The sequence below is a fragment of the Diadema antillarum genome, unplaced genomic scaffold (genome assembly GCF_040938485.1).
Source record: "Diadema antillarum isolate AM-2024a unplaced genomic scaffold, OU_Dant_1.0 seq00000768_RagTag, whole genome shotgun sequence".
NCBI lineage: Eukaryota > Metazoa > Echinodermata > Echinoidea > Diadematoida > Diadematidae > Diadema > Diadema antillarum.
Window position 1 is genome coordinate 2,985,536 of NW_027271658.1, and position 23,227 is coordinate 3,008,762.

The window sequence follows — 23,227 nt, forward strand, 5'->3', positions numbered from 1 at the left end:
GAAAATGATTTTTTTCAATGAATGGTCAAATAATCAGTTAAAGTGATGTCATGTCCAAATCTTAGCAGTCTTACCACCAAAATGAAGCCACCATGACATGTCAAAGGAAAGACTATCCCATTTGATTCAGTGCTTTGGCTGCCATGTTTTTTTGCTTTCCAGAACATTTGACATTTTGTAGATATGAGGTCACAGCACCAAAACGTAACACAGAGACAGACAAACTGAGAACACAAAAACGAACAGAAATGCTTTAAAAACTTCATTCTCAATGAATAACTGCCCAATAGAATGAATCATGTGTATGCTTGACTTTGCACTGAACCACACAGGTACAAAATACAAGACTACATCAGAATTGATAACTCTTGTGATGAGAATGGCTGATATTCTTAATACTGCGTTCACACCATGTTCCCAGTGGCCACAGCAGTCACATTTCAGGCTACTGTGGACAAAACGAAATGGACGCGAGACAACGCGGAGAGACAGCATGGGCAAACGTGACAGGTCGTGATTGCCGTGGATGCCGTGTGAGTTCTTTAAACTGTCAAAAAATTTGCAATGGCAGTCCTGGTGCTAACGAGAAACCTTGAAGGCCATAATAAAACGGGTTGAAACAACAAAGTGTGACAGCACAAAATAGGTCGTAACAAAACTTGGAGGTGGTCTGTACTAGGGGGTGCGACAAAAAATATTGTGTAGTCTAGCCTGACCAGACGCCCTCAGAACGGCATTTGAAGGTTACATGCTCATTGGAGAGAGTACTGGAATGAACAAGACTAGAATATGGAGGTGAAAAAACATGAGAATATCTCATCTATCCACGGTGCGCAAATGGGGCTGCCATGACCACTGGGAACATGGTATAGCATTAGCTTGTCAATGCTGTTCTGCTTTGGTGTGTGCTTACAGTCTCTTTGGATGTAACTAAATATGTGATGGCTACTGTTGAGGCAAGTTATTGCAAACAATGTTGAAGACCTACTATGACCAGCTCCATTACACATTGAAATTTTTTAATTGAAGCTCACACTGTAGCAGACAAAATGTCTCATGACGTATAAACCTGTGTCTTTTTTTCTCATGGTAAGTGGAAACCGAGTACGACATGTATTAAGTCTATGAGGAACTACTCTAGCTCAGAGTCAATAGGTTAATGGTGCAGCATTCTGCAGAGTTTGCATTACGGTGGCTCCCACGTTTCAGATATACATTCAAAAAGTCAGGGTTACATCAGAAAGGAGCACGAAAGAGTGAAAGACAAATGGCTGACAAACACGATGCAATGTCAAATGTCAAGAACATGTACAGCTGATGAAACACATCACTAGCTTAGCCATGCCAAAGGAAATAAAAACTATCAAACTGTATTGGAAGAAATACCACATTATAAAGTACACATAACTTGCTCATTATGAGTACACACGAGTCATCTTATCTATTTTTAAAAATTATTATCATTATTATTATTATTATCGTTATTATTATTATTATTATTATCATTATTATTATTATTATTATTATTATATTATTATTATTATCATTATTATTATTATTATTATTATTATTATTATTATTATCATTATTATTATTATTATTATTATTATTATTATTATTATTATTATTATTATTATTATTATTATTATTATTATTATTTGGTGTGCATGGGGGTGGGGGTTGATGGGGATTCTGAGTACAGTACTAGGATGTATACAGTCATTTATATAAACTTATAAAGATCCTCATAAATTGATTTTGGCAACCATCTCCTGCTGTAATACAATGTTATGTGAAGTGTCTACTATTTTTGGAACACCTCTATCAGATATATTTGTCATATACACACTTGAAGTACTGAGTCTGAAATATCCACACTTGCTGATACCCTACTCAATGATGTGAATAAATGCCACGCTCTATGGCTATCTCCGTATATGTCCAAGTTGTTCTTTTTTTTTTCATATATGATTTGCCTGACATCACCTATACTTTTCAGTACTTATTGACACATCTTGTGATTAAACTGATGCATATATTCTTTGCATATTTTCTTCAAATGATGTAACAAAGCATGTGCACAATAAGGCTCATGGGGTTATTACAGTACTCATAAGAAAGCTGCAATACACGCATAGAACAGTCTTCCACATTGCCTCAACCAGAATTTTGAAGCTGCCTTTGATTGAAAACTCTTGATTCTCATTAACTATAACTACATACCATTTTGTGCGTCATGTGCCAAGAGTGTCGTCTTTAACATCTGTGCTAACTCCATGAATACATAAACATTATCACAACTGTTATCACTTACACACATATCCTCTCTGTTTAGATAAACAATCAAATTATTCAGCCTAAGGATAAGCTTGTCTCATCTGATATAGCAAGCCTTTGGTATGTCTTGGGAAGACCATTTGGATTTCAAACCTGTAAAATGAAATGGATATTTATCAATCTGCATCAACAGAGATACCTCAAAACAAACCATTCAAAGACAAGTGAGAGGGTACACAGACCGCTAATTTCATTTACTGTAAAAACTTTTGCAGGGTTGAAATTTTTGAGCATCTCGTGTGACCAACCACTTGCACGAAAATAAAAGCACACAAATATTTTTGCTTCATATATGTACCACTACATGAGGGGTTACACAGAATCAAAAACATGCAAAACTCATCTTACTCGCCAGAGGATGAAAAGTTACTCAAGCAAAAATAGCCACTTTTACAAGTACTACTGAACAAAAATGGTCATTCCTCAACAAAACAGTTCCTAAGGCTGGTGCCACACTGTCCCAAAATTGACACATGATGGCCATATGAATATGGACTTTTCAATTCATCAAAGAAGCTGGCCCCAAGCCTTGTTAAAAGCTGATCAACAGCCAAAGCAAGTACGACCTTTTGTAAGCAGCCTCGGAAACCCCACCTGCAGTAACACGATGGCTTTAACCCACTGAAGACTAGTCCTGAGTATACTCGGGCAGGCGTCTATGGAAAATGAGTGTTATAGCAAAATTCCTCAACAGGTTAAGATGTTGTCACAAATGACCCAATGTTTATGTATATGATCAGAGTCAAATTGGAATATTTCCTTTATCATGTACCCATCTTTGCTCAACTTAAGGACAGTGTGACGCCTGCATAAAGAAAGGATTAAAGTGTTTTCTGACATATATCGGATTATTCTCAGATATATTGGGATTATGCTTTTTTCGGTGTTGAGGGCAAAGCAGGGGAAATGAAAAATCTGATCCCTCCACAAAAAGAAAGAAAGAACGGAAAAGCTTTACCAGAAAGTCTAATCTGAAACACCTAAAAATTTCAAGCTCACATCAGAAAATCTCAAGCCTGACGCAAAAGCCAACCAAGTGCAACAGAGAAACAAGGGAAGCATTTCACTGCGAAAAAGTCAAATAAACCTTGAATAGTACGCATCACATCCACTGTGAACTCAATTCCACCTCTGACAGTGGAAACTGAGGATATCTCAGCGCTGCCGTAAACACAACCTTAACATAAATGAAGGAAAATAACTGACAACTCACAACATATGGTTGTAATCCTGTACACCAATAAACCTCAGAGACAGACTGCATTTACAGAGATACATACTTCCTGGCAAAGGGTTTGATGACAGCCGTACTTTCAACTGTTAACCTTCACACACATGGACCAAGTTGTCAATATTGTGACCTACAACACACTGAAAAATGAAATAAACAACAGAAAAGCCTTCCTGCCTAACCTGTAAGTCCAATGTTTTGTATGCATTGTTGGCAACACAGCGTGACACTGTCCAATATTGGCAAGCACCCAGCAGCATTCATGTCAGTGTATATGGAACACTTGGGAGTGTGACTTGGACAAGTTCTTGTCTGCACTCTATACACAGCAGACTAGCAGTCTACAGGTCAACCTTATAGATTGTTCCTGCTCTGTGTATTGTCAGAAACTGCTGTTTTCTCTTTATGTTGTCCTCAGCAGATAAATATGACAATATCCAATATACAGAAGTTGACTCTCTTCAGCAAGACTTCATACAGCTAAAACACAGGGAGCATCAATAAAGGAAAGGCAAAGGGGTGAAGCTGTCAAAGAAATATTCCTTTCCAACATCTCCAAGACTTCAACATGTTTGTTTGTTTGTTTGTTTTTTCTTCAACTTCAGTATTTAGCCTGAGAATCCATGCAACTCCCTCATATCACCCACATGAAATAAAATCCATTTACAGAGACAAAGAATGCACCATGTCTCAGACCTGTCAATCAAATTGTGTAATCACAATAATGATAGCCAAGAAATATCCCCAATTTTTATATCAGAACTGCCATGTTTACACTGGCAAGCCTCAGGAAACTTAGACATGCCAGATAGGATGTACCAGGTACTTCCATATACCTGATTCTACAACACACATAATGGTATATGCATTTCACAATATCTTCATAGCTTCACAAGCTTGGGACTATTTGAACACAGAATGAGTATCTCTAGAACCATAGTGGATCAGTGATAGTTTTTATGTGTCAATATCTATTAAATCATGAATATCATTAGAGGGCATGGTAAACAGTTCTACGCTTATTTTCATGTACATGTATTCTCTTCATTCTAACATCTATGTTTATTTATGTTTTCATTTTCACGCCAAAGATCCTCTTTAATGCACTGATGACAAACACATTAAAAAAAAAGATTGTTGCCCTTGTCATACTTGCCAGATCATGAGTGACAACTTAATGTGCCACCCATGGTCATCAGCTAACATCGAATGAGACAGGATATGGAAATTGCCAAAAAGTGTTGTTTTGCGGGAAGGGGGGGGGGGTCAAGATTCTTGGAATCCGCATCCAGTGTTTCACTTGATTGGCACAAAAGAGTAATGACTCATGAGCTATGATGAACTTGAAGTGTACAGGTGGTAGGAAACCTCCTTCAAGGTTATCGGTTTGACAGTTGGTGTCACAATTACCCATCAACAAAGTCAAGCTGATATGCATCGTTTTTAAAGGTGAGAATTATTCACTCAATATCCACTTTTCCTCTTTTAAACCTTCTACTATCTTCACTTTGTTGCCAAGGTTAGAATAAGTTGATTTTTTAAACATAATAATAATGATAATATCATAACACTGTATTCTTTATCCACGATAGCCTCTTCAGTATTAGCACTGCTCTACTAGGGGGCCTTGCCATTATTATTACCCTAGCATTGCCAGGTACTCATTTATACACCTGGGTCGAGAGGGACATGGTGGGTAAAACATCTTGTCCATGAGGACATACAGCACAGATAGGAATCAAACTCGGGTCCTCCGATTGATAGTCAAGAGTCTTTTCCACTATGCGACAGTGCCCCCACTAATGTGACTATCGATACAATACTCTAGCACTTCTGACTCATAATTGCCATTTGAAGCAGAAGTTGGCCATTTTTGATGGTGACATCTTTATTTACACACTCTTTCCATGGGTAAGTTTTGGTAAGTTATCTCCCTACATCCAAGACTTTAAATGTACTGCTACATTACATAGAGCATGAGCAGCATGCTAGAAAGTCAGAGTACAAACTCTCAAGAAGCCCTGTATGATGGCGCAACTGAGGGAGGGAGCAACCTTGTGTTTCACTTCATACGTTATCAACTTGACTTCCAATATATCTGAAGTACACTTGAGTGAGTGGGCAACAGTTTTTTTTTTTTTTTTTTTTTTTCATGTCAGTGGATGTCAGAATTTCTTCATTCTTCTTCTGGAACAAAGCTATTGATGACAGTATGTCATTCTGATAAATGTTCAAAAAATTTGGTATAGTTCTGGATATCATGTGTATGTAACTGAGTGCAAAATATCAGACAAGAAGCTCTGTAATGAAGTGTGATAAAGCTTTGGGCTGGGCTACATTTGGGTTCACAAAAACATTGAACATGAAGATCATACAGAATAATTTCATTACATTAAAAAAAAGTGTTCTCGTAAAGAGTCATATTGCACGGAGGTGACAACTTTGAGCAAAAAAGACAGTAGATACATGCACTAGAAACAGCTGCTATTAAAGTCAGTGATAAACTAAGATTCTGTGTGCACTGAAGTAGCCATCTGCCCTCTTTGCACACACACTACAGTGGAATGTGCACTTGACATCAGAAAGGAAAAAGAAACCCAGTATGAAGAAGTTGACAGTATGTGTGGGAGAAGAATAATACCATAGTGATGGACAAAGTCTACACACAGTTATCAATACTCAGCTGTCCAGCAGGTTCTCTGATATCTTTGTTATATTGTAACAATTTTGATATGATTGATGTAGAACAATAAACCTTATACTAAGTCTAACAGGATGAAATTCTGTGTATCAGGGGAGCATACACGCAATCCCTCTCTGTTACCATGGCTACCAGCCTCTCAGTGTCTGTATAAAAGCATCTTCTCAACACATTTCTTTCCAGCGAGCCGCGCATACTCCTCCACTTCATCTGAGTCCTTGGCGTTGGGACGGTACTGCTTGTAAACGTTGTATGTCATAGCTACATGCTTGTGCAAGACCAGGATGTCTCTCAGCGAATATGGTACATCAACTGCAAAGATTAATATTGATTTAGATATCAAATTACTTCCTGCATCTGGTAAGTCAAATATCACAGCGTTGAAATCTGAACTGACTTTTGAACCCTGTGAGGAATGAAAACAGCTATAAAACATCATAGGAATGAAACAGTTTACAAAAATGCCTTGAATAGGTTTATGTTCTGAGCTATTTCCATTTCCCAATAGCCACATGCATACAAGAAACTTAAATGTGTATCAGTTGAAATTGATTCAAGGAAAACTAATGTGAGCAATGCATTATAATGCTAAGCTTCATGAACTTTTCTACACAGGGTTTGTGCAGGCATCTCAGTAATGGCAAGACATACAAAGAAGGCATCATCGATCAGTATTGTGCAAGTTATTTCATTTAATCCCTTCATATCACTTTTGATATAAGATCAGTCTACAAGAGTTGACATTAGCTGCTATTATGATTCCTTTATGGCCTGGATAAATCCATGAATGTTTCCATACTAACAGGTAAAGCGTAAAGGTGTGATGTTTCAGCTGTATCTATGACAGCTTGATTTGGAAGCAGATTTTGTAAGCTACCTGTGGTTGGGGGGCTGAAGCGGGAGTACTTGTTGGCATCCAGAAGGGGTCTGCATTCCTCCATGGGGTGCCAGGTGTACCCCTCGGGGCACAAAAGGTAAGAGGGGTAGTACTGACCCTTCAGGTTGAGGAGTGAAACAACAGACATTGATTACAGGGAGGAAACAGAACAAGATTCAATTGACTCATCTAATGTTTGAATTATTTTACTCTAGCATGTAATCATGCTGATACAGCATTAATAACAAAAAATATGACCTTTAAAACTAGAGCAGAACACCAATTGACAAGCAGTGAGTTGGACATGTGATGTGTTAGGCTTTTTTTCATATCATGGCATGTAATGAGCAGCACAGACCAGCATGAAGTTTGGCATTTATTGATATTAAGAAAATCAATACCTATTGAATGAATGTCCAGGAAGATGACATCTCCCATTCAGAGTAAATCAGCATTTACTAAAATAGACACAAGTGTAATTATGGTGAATTTAATTTTTTTTTCCAAAAAGAAAATCTCAGGGGTAAAAAAGATACATAACTGTCCATAATATAACATCTAAGCGTCACTTTTCCATTTTTTTTTCCAAATCAAAAAACACAACAGTTACCAAAATCATTTTTTTCTTTTTTGGGGGGCTATTACTACTGTAAACTAAAGTGAAAGAACTAATGACCACTGAAGTTTCTTGCATGAACCTCACTTCACTGTTCAGGGTTTTGCTGACATAGGTTTCTATTGGAAATCATGCAAGTTTGTTGTTTCATCTCATTAAAGAAATGTGGTTATACCGTTCGAAGAAATCTGTGGTTTTCTTTTGCAAGTGTGCTTTGACAGCTGCTGTTGTTTCCATATTTTTTGGGGAGGTGGTGACAATCATCTGTAAGACTTTAAGGGAAATTCCCATCCAATCAATCTGAAATGGTGCACACATGACCAGGAAAGACCATATTGACTCTAGATTAAAGGAAAAAACTGGTTGTGCCAGTGACATTTCTCCTGCTCTAAAATTAACAATTTGAGATAACAAAAAGATAGAATCAAAACACTATCAGATGGCAATGTACATCATTTCAAATTTCAAAGGGTAAGTTAGCTGAAATAAAACAAACTTACATGCTCTCAACTTTAATTTCCTTTGCTGATTAATCTGCAATAGATTTTGTGTTTGTTGGAGCACTGAAGATTTCAGCAGAATATTGCACTGGATTATGATTTTGCTTCATCATTATGACTATGCTATCATGATTTCATGACCCATATATTTGCAACTTCCCCAAAACTCCTATTCATCTTTGAATTCTTTTGATTCAGTCACACTAAACTGCACAGAGGACCTGACATTAAGTGTTGATGAGGAGAGCTAGTTTTTACGACCAGTTACTCAAAGGGCCGATTTCCTTCAAAACAAACATAAAGTAGAAACACAAAGAAAATCTAAAACTTTGACAACATACCTCCCAAAATTTTTACTCAGAAAGTGAAACCTTTCACACGCCCAAGAGTGGCAACATGACATAAAACTTAGACAGGCAGGGGCTAAACTAACACTTTAATGAGCAAAACACAAAGCCACTGATTAATGACTTTCTATTTCAAAATAATTAAGCGAAGGTTCACATCTCTGGAATTTAGGGGAAAAAAATAATCTCTCAGAGTTTCAGGGTCATTTTAAGCTTATATAAAATTATGGAAACTGTGGATTTGAATGAGATGCCCAGAACATATGTCTTGCTTTGAATAGTTGGTACCAAAGCAGAGAATTTGCAAGAGAGAAAGAGAGGAAAAAACAAACAAACAAACAAACAAACAAAAAAACCTCTTACTGATTGTTGATTACACACAGTAAAGAACAGATTGACTCTGGGCACTACAATAACTCTACTTTTATTTTCATTTTGTGCACTGTCTCCATTTCAGGGATGCATTCCTCGCTGATAGGTGTCTAGATTGAAAATGTCCACAATTCATCATTGCACCATGATGCTGCTGTATTTCATGTATATATCATACAGAATTACACACAGGAAGATCCCCCCCCCCCCCCCCTCAATCAAATGCACAACCCATTTTATATCCAAACGAGAGGAAATATAAAGTGATGCATCATGAAATACATGGTATACCAAGATCACAGCCATGGTATTTCATTTCTTCCTAGAAGTGGTATCTTAATCACAAAGGAAACTGGTTGGTGCTGTACAGAGTCTATGGGGAGCCAGATATCATACAATGTAGTAAATGACGTAATTCAATGCATTCCCCTCCTAATAGATTTGGTGAATTAATGCCTGGTAATGACCACAATGTCTTACCTTGTATCTCATTTTTCGGCAGGAGTGAACATAGAAACCCATGTAGTAGTACTCTATGGAGGGTGCTGTAACCTGTAGAAGTCTTGTGAAAGCTATTTCCCTGGAAGTCACATGGTGATAAAGGACACAAAGAGATTTGATAAAGAAAATGTTTTATTCTGAGATGAAAAAATCTGAGTAGCGTTGCATAAAAGTTACAATTATGGTAACTTTGCCATCCAATGGTAACTACCATGGTAACAATACTCAACAGCCAATCAAAATCAAGAATTCCATGGAAGTTACCATTTGATGGGAAAGTTACCATAATTGTAACTTTTATGCAACGGGCCCCAGAATTCATGCATGTTTCGGAAAACTAAATCAAATAGGCACAGAGCAAAACATGTCGTTATTGAATGAGAAAGGAAAATGTTATTTTCTCACAAGTGAGTACATTCATCGCATTATGCTGGCAAGCAGAATTGAAAGAAAATAGTCAAAGCTCGCTGGATCCCACTAAAATTAGGAAGTTGAAGAAGGAATATTGGTATTGGGACAAATACGCCTGAAGGCTTTAATGAAAATATCAATGCTAATGATGTTGCAGTGATATGGTGTATATGCATATTGAGAATTATATTTCAACACTGTGTACACACACAATGCAACTGGCATAGACTCATCTACCAGTCTGTATATTGGAGGAAATGTTCACAATGATCCACTATGAAAAAATGGCATAAAAATGTAGAATGATATGGCAATTGGGACTGTACAGGGATTCTAAAAGGCACTTAACCAGATGTATGGCTTAGTAAACAAATCATGCAGTCTTTTATTGACTTTTTGAAAGCAAGAAAAAGAAGTTGTTCATGATTTCTGCTAGAGGGTCTTAAGTTCATTCTCAAAGGATTACACTATAAAGATGTAGTAGGCTATCATCCACACACTTGCATTTGTATGTTACATGATAAGTGACTTAATCGACTACATTTGCTCTAGAATTGGGCGTGATTCTACTCTTTCCATCTACATTGTCATTTACAAATAAAATTTCATGGAGCTTGTAGGTTAATGCTAAACATGGCTGCTGCCCTATTTCACGGTCGCTCCTTTTATTTTTAACTTCACATACAACCTGTATCTATTTTGTACAAGGCACTCAAAATGAAGTGAGGCATAGACAAAAGAGTCGTCCCTCTTGGGCTAAAATGAATAAAAGTACCAGGCAACTGAAGCCACACCCTTTAGATGCCTTGCCTATGTATGTTGGTTTCTCATCTTGGTGCACCATAAAGAATGGTAGTCCACGTATTATGTGTCTATGGATGGTGCAGTTGCACCACTGGTGAGAGGACACTGAAGGTGGAATGTACCTGAGAGCAGAGAAGGTACCGAGAGAGAGGAACCGGTAGTCTGGGTCATAGTAGAAGTACACCGATGAGAGGCAAGTGGGCAGGATGTCAACAACGCCAACAGCAATAATCTTGCCATCCAGGACGTAGTGCTGATGGAAAGATCCGTAGCCACACTCTGGGGTCTCTTCTGAATGGTACTCCAGCAGTGGGGAGTCTACCAGGAATCGCTTGTACTAACAAAGGGAGGCAAAAAAAGGGTGGATGCACTGGATGATATAATGCCAGCTGTAGACTGATTGTCACAGTCTTAATGAGAGGTAGCCAATGCTACTTTCACTCAGAATGTGAGGATAGTGACTTGTCATCACTGAACACATTACATTTAATGCTTGAATATAAGAAATGAAATTTTGATGTCCTTGCCTGTGTGTTGTCTACGTGAGTTTAGAAGCTCTACATACACAGATTATTTCAACGCCAACGAGATTTAAAACTCGTCACGGTATTTTTTGAAACGCTTAGAATTGTCTGAAACTTCAAGAAAACCTATTGGGATGTCGATTTGAGCACTTTAAAATTTTGGCGCGCACGTATGCGCACGTCATGGTGACCTGGGTAATTAGCATAGTACAGGACGATCAGACGTGACTTGAACTTTATGTCTGCCGATAATGGTAAAGAAATGGCATTTAGTTATGAAGTTATGATCGATTACTGAAAATCAAAAAATGGCGCCTAGATGACGTCACAGATAAGTTATCGTCATGAAAATGTTATGGTACTGAGATATTGTCATGAGATATGATGTGAATTGGTCAAGTCATTATTGAGATAGTTTGTTCACAAAATTCGTCAGAAAGAAATTGAAATTTCGAGCAAACACAATAGGTGATACGCCTCGTTAGCGTATCACCTAAAAATCACATTGCTGAGATAGGGAATCTACAATGTACAGTAAGTTCATTTGGCCAGGAGTAATTCTGAACTGATTACAGGCAACCAAAAAATGATTTGATTTCATGCATGTAAAATCAAGCTGATCAACTTTAGAATCACTTTGCACACAAACACACAAACACACACACACACACACTCTTTCTCCATAAGTCTACATGTTTCTCTCACTCCTATTACAGGTAATGAATGCTATGCAACACTGATGGTTCATTTAACTCACATCTTGCAAGGCGCATTCCTCCAGGGGGTCATTGTGGACATAGGTCTGATATTTGACATACACCCTGTGGCTCTCCTCCTCTGTGGCAAGGTATTCACGACTGGGTGGGTTTGTCCGGATCAATCTGACCTATAGGTCAGAGGACAAAGGTCAGGCCAACTGGGAAGACATTGACTTGTATTGTATTTCACTCCAACAAGAAAGTTGGAAAATGTTGGCAGAAAATTTTGATCATGGCAAATAATGGAGATGATAAAAAGATTCCATAACATCTTTTGCATGGAGCTTTGATCCATATCCTACAATTCAACCAATAAGTTTACTATCTTCAAATGAATATTTGCATGTATATTAGATATACACCCTGTGATATAAGTAATCAGAACAGAAGTAGAATAGAACATGTGGCAGGATACAGGTCTTTGTATGGCAGGACAGTTTGTATTACTGGTTTCTTCTCCCTGAAGCTGATTACATGTATGCAGGCATAAACATGATATTTACTGCAAAGGATAATGATATCTTGCTTCAGAAATTCAAAGATAAACGTTTTTATAGTATTTCAAGGAAAATCTAACTTTGCATGAATGCAGTGAATCAGGCAAAGATCATATGACACCTGAAACCATTCAGCCATCATTCGCTAATGTCAAATACAATTCAATGGGTACCTTGACCTACATGGTAGCTGTATGGTAATGTCACTGTGATGTCACTCATTTTAATACCGGTACATTTCTGAAGGCTTTACTGTACATACAACTGACAGCAAACACAATTCTGTGGTTTTCTCATGCCTATCTTATTTTGTTTTCATGTTCTTCAAACTCTCACAATGTACCTCAGACAAGTCTTTACAATCCTAGTGCATGAACTATAGGCACTATTAGTATTTTCCTGTTTATGATCAGGTATGATTTTTATATATCTTGCCATGTCAAGGACTATGGAGGACTGATACAAATACTGACGTACTTATCTTAACCCTACTCTCCCCGTGCACTGCCACATAAAATTTTGAAAATATGAGTGTTGAACAGTGTAGCAATATGACTTTGTACCAAGCTGTGACTTTATTTCCTTCACAGAATGTTTGGAGTAAAGTTAGAGGTCATCATCTCTGCTTTCAAGTGATATGTTCAACAAGAGGATTGTAAACCACAAATCCAACTACATGTGTGAATTGTACACTTTAATACTTCTGAAATACAGGCGATTCTAGTTATAATGAAGCCCTCTGCTCATTATATCAAAGAAGTTATTATATATACATATATACTGTACGAGCTGAAATTTTTGCGGTGGTTTTATTTTCGCGAATTTCGCGAATCGCCTTTGAACCGCGAAATAACAACTCGCGAATAACTAAGTTCAGTTAGACCCTCGCAACCACAAAAATTAACAACATGCGAAAATGTCATCCAAGTTGCAATTCACGAAAATATCTGTATGCGAAAATTTTAGCTCGTACAGTATATATAATTTGAAACCTGAAATTTTACTTCTTTGTAATGAGAATTTTGTAATAACCATGTTCATGATAATGGAAGTGCACTGTATCATACTTTGTTTGAGCAGACAATTCTACATGAAATCAAAACCCAACTGCATGCCAAACAAGGTCAAGAAAATTCACCTTATCTGCCTATTTACTATCAATCTTTGAAAGACCTGTTATTTCTGATAAGCAATAATGCATTTGCCTCAGTAATATCATGAACAGTCTCGAGATGAGATGTATTTGCATTTTTGTTTGAAGATGGACTTGGCAACAAGAAGAGTATTTCACTCCATTCAATCATCTTTTGCTGTTATTTTACCAGTGTTGTTCCACACAACAATCTTTGTGTGTGTTTTCTTTTAAAGTATCGTATACGCCGAATATCTCGCGAGGTTTTTATTTCCGCGAATTTTGTGAGTTGAGTGCTATTCGCGAAATTAAAGACATGCAAATATATTGATGCTGATCCCGATGTGAATGTGACACACGTGTTTACACTTCTCTGATCAGTGCAGGACTCCACGATCGTGAATTTAACCACTAGCGACATTGTCGGGAATACTGATTCGCGAAAATCTAGACTCACAAAATATATGGCGTATACAGTAGCATTTAGGAGGAGAGGAGAGCCACAGACACATTTCTAGCCACGATTCCAAACATCCACTAAAATACAACACAACATGATGTTTTCACAGAGCATCACAGTTCCATCAATGTGACAAGACGAATACATACTTCTTGCGCACACAACTTGTATGATTATCACACACCACTTCATGCCATTCATGCATCATAAGGTGCATTCAAGCGCTCTCCTAAAGAGTACCATACATTACCCGTACCAGAGGAGCACTCAAACACTCCTAAAGTGAACCTTACCCTACCATACCGAGCCAAAAGTGGACCACTTATCAATGTGCTCCTACCATAACCGAACCAGAAGTTGGTATGAGAAGAATGCGCCTTACACACACACATATGTCATAATGCAGAGTTCATTCCTTTGTTTGGGACACCAAAGCTCAGCGCCAGGTGAATGACCCTGTCGCTACGTAACGTCTGACCCCCTCTGAAAGTAACTCATGAAGTATGCCTTCTCCACAGAGTGCTTGAACGCTCCAAATCTGGCATAGTATGGTATGGTAGGCATTGGATCAGTTTGCTTAAGTTCAGTTTTGGGAGCTCAAATGTGGCTCAACTGTCATCACAATATAATTGACGAAATTGACAACAAACGAGGCTAATTTGTTGATATCTGCACACACACACACGCCACTCTGATGCAACTCAAAATCCACACAAACACTGAGTTATAAGTCTTCACCTTGAACTTTAAGAGTCATTATTCCTAACACAACAGAGACACACATTCTACATATTTATGTTATGGCAATAAAAATCTATGCCCACAGAAACATCAACATTTAACACAGAAGTTCTTAATAACAGTGTGGGGCTATGAAGCACTTAAATGTGTGAAATTATGTGAGATCTTGTAAAAACTTGCATTGTGAAAATGGCTTCCTCAAACCATAAGCATACTTGTTTAGCAGAAAATGCTCGCCATTAAAGCTATAAATGATAATGCCTTGTCTATCTGTATTCAAATGATCACTTCACAGAATTGAAAAGGGCACAAGATGACTGAAGTTCGAAATTTCTTTTTTCTTAAATCAATACACTCAAGTCAATGGTACACATACAAAGAACTTTAAATGAAAATATAACATCATCCTAAAAACAAAAAAGGAAAGAAAGGAATGAAAAAAATATTCATCAGCACGAGATACTGAGAAGAAACCAGTAACACAGCTAGCCATACTGCCATATACCTGTTTCACAGTGCACTTGGTTTCCGGGTCATTATGTATGGTCATCTGGTATTTCTTGTACACAGCGTAACTCTCTTCAAATGTCCGTCTGAATTCATCTGACATTGGGCTGGATCTTACTAGATTGGTCTTCCACAGAAAGAGACAAACTTACAAAGACTTCACAAAAGATTGAGAAATTTTCAGATTCTACGAATCCACTATGGTAGTATAAAGACAGAAATGTTGACTAAGGAGGCTCATAATTTCAAAAGGAATTGGACAAAAATGGCTTTGTAACCTAAAAAGTTGAATTCCTAAAAAACAAAACAAAACAACACCAAGCAACTACTAGGTGTTTCAAAAAACATTTCCCACTTTTGATCATAAAATTTCAAAAACTATTCATTCGATAAAACTGTCATTGATATGAGTAATAGCTGGATAGTGTACAATTTGGTTGGAGGTAATTTGCACGTGAAAGCATAAATCAGTTTCATTAAATCTAAGATTGATTTTGAAGTAAGGTTTCAGATTTTGGTCAAATTTTAACCCTTTGTACAAAAATTGAACTTCGCACAGGAACCAATGATGTGTATGTGAGTGTGTGCTGACAATGGCCCTGAACAATGGACATGCCTGAACCACCTGTTGACTAGGCGTCAGTCTGGCGCTCCCTGTCACATGAATGCTTAATCAATAATTCATGTGGATTGCCCTGGGCACTGCTAGTCTGAATTCATGCACGGTAAAGTGCTTGCAAACACCACATTTCATTCCAGCTGACAATCATTTTCTAATTTTGCTTCACATATCACTAAATTTGGGATATAAATAAGCATAAATGATCTAAAGTTCCTCATTTTAATACAACTGTCTACTAATTAAATAGTCTAACAAATTTTTCGCTTTTTCGATAAAAAGAGATCATTTTTGGTAAAGAGTTCGGCAGCATTTATCATTGGGGCGATTTGTTTCAGAGTAGATTTATTTAAGGCTCCATATACACAAGTGTATATATACTCTAATTGATTTTCTTTACTTCCTGTCACCACGTTTACGATAGAACAGAAGGTATTCATTGTAATTTTGTTTTTCAGAAGTAGGGAGAGCACTGACGCGACTCAACGACAGTATCGACAGGCGTTTGACTTTACACAGATACTGCCAGAGGCTGAATAAAGACTAGCTGTGATAGTGGAATTTCTAATGAATGAATAATGAAGCATTCAAACCCTGGCCATTGTTCAGGACCATTGTCAGGGTGTTAACCACACACTCCCATACATACCCATTGACCCCTGTGCAAAGTGAAATTTTGTACAGAGGGTTGAAAATAGAGCAAAGTCTGGAACCTAACTGTGAAATTAATCATGGATTTCATGAAACTTATTTATGCTTTCAAATTTAAACCAGCTTCAACCAAATTGTACACTATTCAGCTATCACTCATATCAATGACAGTGTTATCTGATATATAGTTTTTGAATTATCAAGAATCAAAAGTGGGAAATGTTTTTTGAAACACCTAGTGCAATGGAATGTACTTGTAAGTCCTACTAATGAAAGGTTGACTGCTAAGCTTTATTTGCCATTCAATTTCAAATACATTCTTCATATAACATGGTCTTTGGAAGAGAACTTTTTTGGGAATATGCACATTCATTGATGACATCAGACTTAACTTATTTTTGTACACCAACTTGGATTGATCACAATTTTGCCAATGGCAACTTCACTTGTAGTGTAGTACAACTGTGATATTCTTGCATAAAATAGGAATTCATTAGTGTTTACTGCAGTGTGCTAAACTTTTGTTTTTCTCAATTTGTCCTGACTCTGAAATATCAAATCTTATATCAAAGGCAGCAGACTAACCCAGTGTTTCTGCTGGTCCAACCTGTCTGTCAGACCAGTAGGTATCCAGTTTTTTCCATTTTTTACTGGTCCATTCCTGAAAAGTTACTGGTCCAAAAGTAATTTTTTACTGGTCAGGGACCGTCAGACAAGTGCCAGTGTGCAGTGCTGTTCTACATGTATCATCTCTCATTTTACATAATCTCATCCTTTGTCATGTCTGTAACCAAAGAATTCTGAAGAGGGTTGAGAAATTGCAAACTTTGTGTGTAATAGTTGCTGCAGACACATGTTAAAGGTATACTTTGGATTTTATTGACACATCCTTCTAAAATTTAGTTTCCTTTGGCAGCATTTTATTTGGGCTACAGCATTAAACAAATAAAAAAATAAAAAGACTGGGCATGCTGATCATCTCAAAGTTAAGCTCTAAAATCAACACCTGTCAACTGGCATTATAACATGAAATATCTCATGAATGAAAAATCTTGTGAGATTGAAATGAAAAGTCAGTACTACATCACGACCAACAGAGTCTGCAAGATTAAACGTATAATGTACATACGTAGCTGTTGTAGTTTCAACAGGTCAGTATAAAGCAATTAAGATCATAATAGTTTGTGACTTACCTCTAGTTTATGCTTTGAAGGTTGATTTGATGGCATGTCCATAATGAGTTCTTCCAGGGTTTTAGGGCCCTCAACTGCTTTGCTCTGGTGGTCTGTCTGCTCCAGTCCCTTAGCTAGTTTTTGCTGCTTCTTCTCTAAACGTCTTAACTTGGCTTTCTTGCACTGTGGCTTTGTTGGATCTGCACCTAAGCCTGTATTTATCAGTGTGCACAGGAGTGAAGAACATTAAAGGCATCCTGTAAAATGTGTGCTTTCTATGCACATTCTGCAACACAGTCTGATTTAAAGATATCTTGAACAAATGGACTTCACTGCTTTTTCCCCCCTTTCTTTGATACTTTTTTTTTTCTTCCATTCCCTTAATCTATTTTACCTCAAGTCTTTTCAATGGTTACATTAGAAAATGCTGCATGTGCACTTAGTTTTCCTATGTATCCAGCACATTCAGTTACAAACGTAGTGAAAATGTGAGGAAAGTGTCATACTGTTTGGCTTAAATTTATGCTAAATTTGAATTTCTGTGTGTTATCAATATTGGATCAGTTTCTTGAGTCTTTCATGATCAAAGTTGAAGAGGATAGAACTGAAAAATCTATTGCTGAGATAGTTGCACAACATAAAACCTTGCTCTTGGATACACAGATATGATAACTCAAGCTTTTTGCCAGATGCAAAGTTAAAGTGGAATGTTGATGTAAAGGCTACACACACTGTACCTGGTTTAGCTGGCTTCTTTTTACACCCTGTTGAGGTTTTCTCTTGCTGGTTCTCCGGTAACCCTGCCTCACCAGCCATTGACGCATCCCCATCTGGGCGTGGCACTCGGCTCTCATTGATCTCAGTAATACCAGACCCTACTGCCACCTTGACCTTCCCTGCCTCTACACACCCCAGTTCTTCCCCAGACATCTGTGGGAGTCTGCTGGGGGCAGGGGGCTCCTGGTGACTAGGGGTAGAGGTGTCCTCACTCTGTTTGGGAGCATCAGACGGCAGTCCATCTCCTTGCTCTTTTTCTTGCCCTCCTCCACTCTTTTCCCCTGTTGCAAAGTATTTTGCTGCCTTCTTGAGGACTTTCTTCTGAGATTTTGAGATCTTGAAGGTAGGGGCATGGCAGCGGATGGTATACAGAGGGCAGCACATCTTGTCCATGGTTGGCTTGTACACATACTTGCCACTCCTGTTCATTTACAAATCAAAGGTTTGTGACAAAAATATTCGTTGAAAAGTATTTCAAAAGAGCATTGCATGAACTTTACATAATGTTCTCCATGTACCTTGTATGCATTTTGAGCCCTGCACTGTAACTTACAAGAAAACAACATCAGGAGTAGTTCATCTAATATGACCAAGACTATACCACAAATCGCCAGCAGTATTACCAAAATCAATACACCTACACTGCATGTTAAAGCGGGTCAGACTTAAAATTTATACAAACCCTCTTAATAATATTCTGAAAATATGTGAGTTTACTACATGCACATGTACATCCCAGCTGTTCAAGCTTTAAAAGAGTCTACAAAAATCACATCAAAGCCCCTCCTCAAACTCTCCCACCCCCCCCCCCCCAGCACAAAGCAATTCAAGTTGTGAGAAAGATGAATGTAAAGAGGATTATCGAACATTTGTTTACTAACCTTCTCCAGCCCCTGTCAATCAAATCCAAGTAGTCCTGGCATGTCATTGCATGGGCCCACATACCTGCAATATCAGGATACACACACATAGAAATCCCTGTAAATAATCAAAGAACCTCCTGCCAAAATTCTTCATAGCGGGGGGAGGGGGTGTGTGGGAAATTGATCATTTCCAAATTCAATGTATCAATTGCAGTGGCGGATCCAGCATCAACTGACGTAGGTTACTGAGACACCTATGCTCTGGCGCTGCTCTGTTGGACGAGTTTCGCTGTCCCAATGTTGACATTTGTGTGGATGGATACTGTAAAACATGATATATTCGCGGCACAAAATTTTCGCGAATTGGAGCCGACGGCCTTTTTCGTGGCAAGAAATTTTCGCGAATTACCTCTTGCGTTCAATGCATATAGTGTAGATAAGAGGTTTCGCGTGCATTTTAATTTCGCGAATCTTGGCGCTCGCGAAATTCGCGAAATTAAAATGCACGCGAACATTTCTCGTTTTACAGTAGCTTTCTCAATACTCCATCTGTGGTAACCACACACACAAAGTGCTTCCCGGAGATGTTTCTGCTCTTTCTCCTTTCCCTCCTCAGTAGACGAAATGTAGGACACCCTGTGAAAGAGTGTTCTTACATGTACCACTCCCAATTTGTGAATGAGAGGGTGGTGTGAATCAAACAGGAGGTATTGGTCTGTATTTCCTGTAGAGCAAGGAAAGAAGCATTCCGTCGTCTTTGATGGTGATGAGACAATCTAGCATGCTAGTTGTTTGTCTTTTGCTGTCTCAACTGTGAACTTGATACATGGGTTGCAGTTATTGATGTGCGCAAAGAAGGCTTCTAGTTCTGCAAGGGGGTGTTTCATCAACGCTTGTCAGCGCCGACAACTGTCGGCGCTGACCAATTTCAGCAAAATCCTTGGTTTTGATTGGCTGAGATGCTCTGGTCACTGACTGTTACTATGGTAATTCAAGTTGTCAGGGCTGATAAACGTTGATGAAACACCCCCCGATCTTAACCCAGGTGTCATCTATACATCTAAACCAATGAGAGGGTAATTGGCCGGAGAATGAACTCAGAGCCCTATCTCCGAAGTCTTCCGTGTATAAGTTGGCAAGAACTGGCAATATGGGAGATCCCATAGCACAATCATGTTTCTGTTTGTAAAAGTGCCATCAAAGCTGAAATAGGTTATGGATAAGCAGAGTTCTAGTAGTTGACAAATTTCATCAGGATCAAGTTCGGTTCTTGAGTTGAGGCTAGGTAAGAGTCTTGAACAAGGTGTGTGCGAACTGTTTCTAGAGTAAGTGTCCCGGGCCCTGTTTCATAAAGCTGTTTGTAACTTTACGAACGGCTTTACGAACAGCTTTATGAAACAGGGCCCCAGTTTGCGGCCGCATAAGGGTTTTTCCACTCTGAAACACAAACTTGCAAATTGCTTTACCCAGGTTATATCATAGAGGTTGACCACTTACCAATTCACGTTATTGTCACCATTGCAAGACCAATGTCCATCGCGATTGTAAAAAAAGATATGGCCGCGACCCGGTACAGCGTCCGCTGGTTCGCGACAGTGATAGCTCGGTTCGAGGCCTGATGTACAATTCCTATGCGATACGCGCGTGCTCCACGACCTTCTGCTGAACGCCTTCATTTGGCTTCGAACGTTGCGTAAGCGCCAAGTCCCATTGCGAAAGCATGTGAAAAGGGCTGGCACGCGTGCACTGACTGCGAACAGGGATTGCAGTTGTGGCAGTGTTACTGTTGCCTTTCTCATGTTTTTTGTATTTTCCGATTGTAACATCCACTTCCGGAAAAAAATGGCGGCCAATATCGCCTTGCGAAAGTTCTATTTCTATGCAAGGACATGTATTCAAAATCCATGAACATCGGGAAAATGACAACAAATCCAGTTTCTTAGACCCCTTGTTCCATAACTGTGATATTAAAAAGTAACGAAAATGAAATTTTGGATGCGAGATGTCGTCATTTAGGTGAGAATATTCACTTTGGTTGGAGATTTTGCCCATGTCATCGGTTGATTTTTGTAGATAAGCAGTGTGTTAGTGAATGTGTGGTATTAAACGTATAGAGTGAGTCGCTGCGTTCAGTGTTATATTACCGAATATGCTGTAGTGGCCGCGAACAGGCGCCTGTGAAAAGGGCAGACGCATCCAGGGAAACAACACATTAATCGTCTTCGATCTTGAATTCCAGCACCTTTTCAATGAAGTCTCTGGTGCCGATCACCGTTAGCTTGATACGAAGATTGCCGAAGTTGAGCTGTTATCAAAAGTAAAGCGCTTAGGTGTTGCTAGATAAAATTGCCTTTGTTGTCTTCTCTGCGCGTCATGCAGTCCGTAGTGATGCCAGGAAGCGTGCTTATGTGCTTCTTTGTATGAAATCACAAAGTTTGCTAAAGCTGCCATCCCCCTCAGCTGAATCATGAGCTGAATTGTGATCGGACCACTGACTACAGTGGATCGGACTTCTTCTGACTCGGGGAAATGGGCAAAAGCATAAGCGCTAAAGAGGAGTCGACAGCGTAGGTCTCTATAGGAAACTTGCGCCGTGCGCCCACGTAATCATTTGACTAAAACACCAGGACCATGTGCCTTTAATACGTTACGCTCTGATGAGCCTTCAAGCAGGATGAGAATTGATGTGAGGAACTTGACAATGGATACGCGACACTGTTGATTGCTACTACAACGTAACACTAACAGGTCTCAGTGACACATTCTCCTTGTGGATTTTGGGAAGCCTGGAGCCCTCCCTTAATGGTGGCAATGGTGACTGTGACACAACCTCTCTTGGGTGAACAGCTCTGGCAGTGTCATCTGGAGAATTCCTCAACGACTGACTCCGAACAATGACGTCGGTAGTGCATCTGCGCTGAGCCAATTGGCAACAACACCTTCTTGCCATCAAATCAGACGAAGCTGATGTCACTTATCAGTGATGATGAAGCGTCCAGGATCAGGATCAGGCGTGACCATTCTCGGGATGAAAAACAGGAGAAGTTCCTAGAACTAAGCCCAGATGAATTGACTTAATTTTGTACATTTACTGTTTCTTTACACTACTAACGTGTTAGTGTAAAGAAACAGTAGAACTCTAAATCAAATGTACAAAATTCAGTCAATTCATCTGGGCTTAGTTCTAGGAACTTCTATTTAATAGTCTAATTTTACTAGACCTAGTTCTAACCAGGTAGATAAAGATTATGTGAATACACAATGTCAATTACAAAAAAATAATAGACTGGGGGCCTTCTACTGACTAATTGGTAAATCAGTACCAGTAGTTATGAAATGTCCAATTAATGTCGCAATGAAATGAAATAAACAAAGGAAAATGTAAACTTTACTTATCAATCTAGAATTGTAGAAATGTTCTTACTAGAAAAAGAATGTTCAGAGTTAACTTCAGTATTACCTTATTTGTGCACAAGGAAAAACCACCGACTATATATTTGCACATAAGAATTAAAAAGAAAATTAAGTTTTAAAATTACGACGACTCTAGTCTAATTTACTTCCTGGAGGAGTGACGTGAACATTGCATTGAGAGGTTTGTGAGCAATAGTCCCACACAAAATCTTAGTAGTGGGACTGAATGATTTTTTACCGTGCGAGAAGTTGGAATCGGACGCCCCACAATATCCACATCTATAGCCGTTGTTTTCGGCAAGATATTCGACGATGGTGTGTTCCATGTTCATCAACAATTATTTCGCAGCATCAAGGAATACAAAATGGACGATAACATGTAGATAGTGACGAAGTCAAGGATTGTTTCTGCGTC

The 23,227-nt window shown here is 38.6% G+C and overlaps 1 protein-coding gene across 1 annotated transcript; it reads right to left on the reverse strand.

Annotated features, from left to right (window-relative positions):
- Window positions 1-1,752: 1,752 nt before the first annotated feature.
- LOC139738784 (arginyl-tRNA--protein transferase 1-like) lies at window positions 1,753-23,140 on the reverse strand. Its single transcript, XM_071649422.1, has 9 exons — window positions 23,051-23,140; window positions 19,417-19,480; window positions 18,496-18,956; window positions 17,780-17,970; window positions 15,315-15,443; window positions 10,820-11,034; window positions 9,462-9,561; window positions 7,147-7,264; window positions 1,753-6,581 (listed from the first exon to the last, which is right to left on the reverse strand). The coding sequence occupies exons 1-9, from the start codon at window positions 23,136-23,138 to the stop codon at window positions 6,409-6,411; spliced, it is 1,539 nt and encodes a 512-aa protein (XP_071505523.1). The 5' UTR covers window positions 23,139-23,140; the 3' UTR covers window positions 1,753-6,408.
- Window positions 23,141-23,227: the final 87 nt, after the last annotated feature.

Coding starts and splice junctions, on each gene's coding strand:
- LOC139738784 (XM_071649422.1), bottom strand. CDS start 23,138: ATGGAACACACCATCGTCGAATATCTTGCCGAAAACAACGGCTATAGA. Junction 11,035..15,314: donor CCAAGTGCACTGTGAAACAG/GTATATGGCAGT, acceptor TCCCTTTGTTAG/TACAAGCGATTCCTGGTAGA. Junction 6,582..7,146: donor CTTCAGCCCCCCAACCACAG/GTAGCTTACAAA, acceptor TAATCTTTGCAG/TTGATGTACCATATTCGCTG.